Source organism: Phytophthora cinnamomi (assembly GCF_018691715.1).
Source record: "Phytophthora cinnamomi strain GKB4 chromosome Unknown Contig94, whole genome shotgun sequence".
Classification (NCBI taxonomy): domain Eukaryota; phylum Oomycota; class Peronosporomycetes; order Peronosporales; family Peronosporaceae; genus Phytophthora; species Phytophthora cinnamomi.
This window is the reverse complement of record NW_027151027.1, coordinates 421923-427843: the sequence shown is the minus strand read 5'-3', so window position 1 is coordinate 427843 and position 5921 is coordinate 421923. Positions and strand designations below refer to the sequence as shown.

The 5921-nt window shown below is 55.3% G+C and overlaps 1 protein-coding gene across 1 annotated transcript; it reads right to left on the bottom strand.

Annotated features, from left to right (window-relative positions):
- Positions 1-3427: 3427 nt before the first annotated feature.
- On the bottom strand, positions 3428-4344 carry IUM83_18874 (Serine/threonine-protein kinase Nek2; the record flags this gene model as incomplete). The annotated part of the gene is made up of 2 exons (XM_067943897.1): positions 3428-3605; positions 3935-4344. The coding sequence occupies 2 exons, from the start codon at positions 4342-4344 to the stop codon at positions 3428-3430; spliced, it is 588 nt and encodes a 195-aa protein (XP_067783959.1).
- Positions 4345-5921: the final 1577 nt, after the last annotated feature.

Below are 5921 nucleotides of genomic sequence, written 5' to 3'. Positions count from 1 at the left end.
TCGCTTGTGTACCCACTTCATATGCGAGGCCACGAAATCATACTTCGGGCTCTGCAGGCACGCCGTAGGCTTTTAGTCACGTCCTAGGCTTGGAGCGTCAGCTGTCTTTCACCAGTTGCCACTTATCCTCACGAACATCGTGCATCCAGACACCAACTTGCGCCCACAATCACCGTGTCTCAGTTTTGGCACAAGTTGAGGGACTGCCGGGCTGAAAACCTGAGCTGGGGGCAAAAATACGATGTTGATTCCATACCCCGGCTGTCCAACCGATTTGACATGTCTCAATTCTGGCTCGAATTCTGGGACTCTGAGGCCGGGAATCTGAGCTGGGGGCAAAATTACGATGTTGATTCCATATCCCGGCTGTCCAACCAATTTGACGAGTCTCAGTTTTGGTTCAACTTCTGGGACTCTGAGTCTGGGAATCTGAGCTGGGGGCAAAATTACGATGTTGACTCCATATCTCAGTTGTGGCACCCCAAAGCCGAGATGAAATCAGACGCCGCACGCCACGCCCTCTTCCCAGACCCCAAACTGCACATCTCAGGGTCTGGTCCACAGGCAAACCTCAGACCGAACTCCAAATCACCAAGTCTCAGACTTTTGCCATCATTCTCAGGTCTCAGAACTCCGGGCATTCCAAACTGTGAGGTCACCAATCTGAGACCTGGGGTCTGAGACTTAAGCAACCATGGGACTTCAAATCACAAACCCAGAAGGCCAGGGCTCAGCTCTTCGCCCAGAGTCCGATTCAAGGCCTGGAACCTCAGATCTGTGGCCTCTAGAGCGATTCTCAGACCTCAGACTCCAGACCGAATTCAAATCTCAGACCTGGGGATTCTGGGGTCGCCGCAACTCGACGTTCGCAGAGCTCAGTTTCCAGATGTAGCCAGCACAACTTGAAGTATGTACAAAAACCAGACTTGGGTCAAGAAATATCCACGTTTCAAGTGACATGTGGCCGGTACGTGGTAGGGTTTGGGCCTCTGACTGATGGGTCCTGGCCAAGAATTGGCTCGGACCTCGTCACATTGGAACCTGAATGACTGAACATTCAGAGTCCATGAGTGTCTGCACGGTCTACATATTTGCGTCTAGCACCACAACCAGCAATGTATTAGCCACACGACGCGGACGAACACGTGTACACAGGTGCCGCGCACTTGAAAAACTTGAGGAAAACAAGCAATGATACAGAGAGACGTGTACATGTATATCGGCGTGTGTTGTTCTATTGCTCGCTGAGCATTAGCTAAGCTGTCCAGAACTGCAACTGTCCTATTGGTAGAAAGCCTTGACGCGCTGATGGAAAGGTGATCCCAATCTTGATGTGCTAACATACGGTTATGTGTGCTAGTCAGCATTTTGATGTGCTACCGACGGTTTGTTGTGCCCGATCGCAATTTACGGGCGATTACGATTTCTCCACGTAAGGTGATCTGCTAAGCAACTCCGGTTTTCCAGCGGATAGAGATACGAGCTATTGTGGGTAGACGGACGAGGGACGGTCCAATCAGAGAGGTACATCCGAGAGATACTCTCTGTGTGGATTGTCCTCACTCAACATAGCTAAATCTACGTTTAGACACCTAGCTATTGTAGGTAGGCCTTTGGGACAAGAAGAGGGTACACGACACTGCATAGTCCGGGCAGAAGTGGGGGAGAAGCACTACGTTTACGCCGTCAAAACAGTTAACAACCAGGGATAACATCCCTTCTTTTATACAAAACTGTTGCTTATTTTATAACTCTACAGTATGCAGTGTGATAGGTCCGTCCATTTTTACCGCCTAAATTGACTCTGGTAAAGATTACGAGCGGGATACTTTCTCAAGAAAACACACAGCGGCTCTCTAGTAAATAAGTTGCTCACGAAGAATATTGTTGGGCTGGTGGTCAGTGCGGTGCTCGTCAAATAAAGTAGCCGTAGTGGCGTTGCTATCATAGCGAGAGCCACATCTGTAACCCGATCGTCAACACTCGCAACGTGTGAAGCCAAAACCCGAAGGCCGAACTCGAGTTCCCATAGACCGAGCAAACAAAGTAGGGTTTGTTGCGGGAACCCGCTTTGTTCTGCCAGGCCACCACCGACGTGTTATCAATCTTGAACTCGACGTGTACCGGCGGTTCCTGGCGACCGCGACGGCTGGATGACCCGCGTGTACCCCACGCGATGGCGCAGGACAGAACCTCTCGATGATTAATGTCTAAGCCCAGGGAGGGATCTGACTTGGTAGCTCCAATGAGGTGCCGCTCTTGGGTGGAGAACTATAGCGGAGGTCGAACCGGTACACCGGCACGAGAGCTTACAACCCAGTGTCCGAGGCGTTCATTTCGCCCAAATGAGGTCCTCTTTCATCGCGTTGGAAATCGGTACCTTTTGCCAGCGCTGGAGGTGACGCTCGTGGAGAAGACATAGTCGCTGGAGGAATAACGAGCGGGACGAACGCATGTAGCGACGTGACAGAGCCGGCCGAGAAGGAGCGGTAATCCGAGCGGGAAATGAAACATGTGAATAGCGCTGTGCGAACGCTTTCCCGGGCTTTGATGATCTTGCTGGTAGGCACGACCACAGTGCCAGCGATGGAGTCGAACACCAGCCCAAGGACTTGTTGACGGGAGTTCCACGAAGAGAATTTGTCCTCATTTACTGTGCCAGGACCCAGGTAAGTAAGCATTGCGTCTGAAGGGAACGCTCGACCTCCATGTAGTTGGTATCAGTGTTGGCGGGAACGTTGATGTGGTAATGACGGAGGCAACGTTGATGTGGTCTAGTAGTTGAACAGTCCCGGTCCCTGAAACGGGCTGAACGCATTCCGTGAGCGTGCGCAATGGCACCACCCACAGCACCGTAGCTGGTCGGAGAACCGGACCAGCCGAAGGCTGCGGATGCATCGACGACCAGAGCATTGTCTGGATCGAGGTGTCCACCAAACAGGCAGGCACGCCAACTGTAAGTACAGACGTTACGGAAAGCGGAAGCCGCATCTCCTGCTTGTAGCTGAATCTTCGACTTGGGTGTTGCTCTGTTGGTCCATCACACGGTTCAGAGAAGGGCGTGTATATGCCGGAGGTAACGGTGGCATCATAGATCGATCAGTCGGCCGGAAAGAGACGTCGTGAATAATCCATCATTGTCACCTATGTCGACTACTCCGAAGGGTCTAATATGTATTTCCGACCAAATCTGGAGGATGTCGAGGTCGATCACATAGCATCGGGTAGTCGGCGCAGGCCGCGCGTAGAACGTCAGACACCATGCGCTTCTTCGGGGACCGTGGGGTGCCTTGGCCGATCCCTTTACGTGGGTGCGGGCAGCGGTCGCAGTTGTAGAGTCGGAGCGTGTGTCGCCCTGGATGGCGGGACACATTGCTCGCCGAGTCAAACTGGACGTGTTCGTTTGCATAACCAATATCGATTGTATTTACCGGTAGCATGGTACGACACGGATACCGAAGTGCCGACGAACGGGCGCCACCTCGGCCGCCTCAGGCACGGTCACGGTGGTCTGAGTGGCGGCGCTCGTCACCGTAAATGTGGTCAATGAAGCCAGGCAGCTCTCGAGGGAGACGGCCTCCCAGCAGTGCGCGCAGCAGTTGGAACTGCCGCCGTAACACACACACACACACCCCAGCGAGGAAACGCAGCACGGCTCGCTGCCATCACGGGATCAGGTATCGGACATGCTCCGGCACTGGTCGGGGTTCCGGTGGCTGGACCTCGGCGCGGGTGCCCGCTCGGTTGCCGCGACAGCACCGCCAGTTGGCCGCTCGTTGCTGGCGCCGCTGTCGTCGCCATTCGTAGCGCGAGGCCATTGAGGGCCGTATGAGAGTTAGCTCCATGATAGTCAACCATGCGCACCGTGCCACAGAAACGGCGGCACCAATGCGGCGTGTCAACCAGTAGATGAGCGAGTATGCGGTTAATGAACTGGTTCACGAGCATGAGCGTGAGCGTCGCGCATACTGGGGTATTGTTGTCGCGTTCCATGTTGGTCAGCACAAAGCGCTTAACGCGCAAGAGCAGACGGCGGGCGTGGTCGTACCACACCATATCACCAGACGATATGGGTCCACCGATGCCGGCTAGTAGGTCTTCGTACGTCGGCCACCGGGAGTCGGTCACTGGGAGCGTGGCGCCAGCGCCAAAATCCACATAGAAATTCGCGTTGCTCGAACCCTTCTCGAGTTGCTCCAGTTCAGACTGAGATCGGATATTCATCACGGTAAGGTTCCGGGAGCCGAGGCGGCCACTGTACTGAGCCATTTGTACGACCGGGGGCGCGTCAAAACGGACGCAGTCAATCTCCCGCAGATGCAGCGCGAAGGACATAGGAGACATCCACTTACCTTACTCAGTGTTGAGTTCACGGAAGGGCTGGTGTGCCGCGGTTGATGCGTGAGCGGCGAGTAGTACTCGCCTTTGACACGAGTCCGAGGGAGCAGAAAACTGGCGCAAGGAAGCTCGCTCATCGCCGCCACCGGCATGTCCGTTGTATTACCGGTGGGTGGTAGCGTCCGCTATACAGACGTTGGTAGAGCAGTATTACCGCTGGCAGTCACTGTCGTGGCCGCGGAGACAGCGCAGTCGCCCTGCTTGGGGTTGCTGGGCGTGACAGGTGCCGAAGCTTGACACACCTGCCGCCCCCCCCCCCCACCGGGGACACACCTGCGCCCCCCGGGGATGGGGGGGGGGGGCAGGTGTGTCAAGCTTCGGCGGTACAGCCGACCGCACCTTCGGATGGCATAGCGCTACCGCCACTTCGATAGCCACTCTGCAATCGCTTCGTTTGAGCGTGCGTCCTGCAGGCTGCCTCGGGAAAAGTCAACCGCGTTGACCCCTCGGATGAGGCCGAGGTTCGCTCCGCGAAACGCAAGGCGAGTCTGACCGCGTCAACAGCAGCTCGCGCCGATAATGTACACCATCTGTTGCGAGTGGACCGCCCTCGGTGGCCGGCGTCAGAGCCCCCTTTTTCGATGTCATCGTTAGGCGAGGCTGTGGTATTGCACGATGTAGTGGTGCAGCACAAGGTAGCTAGGGCCGACTCCACTGCTGAGCCTGCGGCCCAGCAACTTGTCGCTCAGTGTCGCGGTTCCCCATCCAACCCCGTGTCGACAGCGACGCACTCATCTGGGCTGTCGGTCATCCAGCGGGGGCGGGGGGGTGCAGCTCGTAGTCGCAGGTCGACTTCGAGGGTGGGTGGGTGGGGGGGGGGGCAGCTCGTACGAGTCCAAACCTGTGGACTATATCCACAGGCTTATCATACCCCGGTGATACAAGCGCAAGGAAAACGCCGACGGAACTGCAGTCCGAACAGCGGTGACCACAAGACACTGCTCGCGCAAAATGGAGAAAAGAGGTGGCGACTTAAGCAAGTGCCTATCGCCACGAAAATCACCAAGGGCAAGGAGTGAAGAGAAAACCCTGGGTGGGGCACTAAGGTGGCTGCAGAGAAGTTTGGTGTGACAAAGGGGACGTTGCTGGACTGCAAGAATGCCCTGTGACATTTGCTTAGTGATCCTGTTGCGGCGGAAGCCCTCGATGGCGCCTTCTGCGTCAACACACGGAAAGCAGAAGCGGCAGAAGCCCTATAAGCTCCGCCGTTTTGAATTTTATGATTGTGTCACACGGGTGCCTGCACGCACACGCACGCGGAGCTTCTGAGTTACGCCAGGAATAATATCTCCATATTTGCGATATCAAAGAACGGTAATGAGTGTGGATATCACGCTTTATCCGGATTTATCGGGATGAACCGGTCAGTCAGCCAAGTCAACAAGTAAATGGCTCCAGGGGAGAAACAGGCGACAAGCAATCTCCCCAGCCACCCGCATCAGAACCCACAAATAAGGGTTCGGGTGCCACAGATAATATTCAGGAGAATGCCCGGAACAACGACTTAGAAGCGGGTATGATGT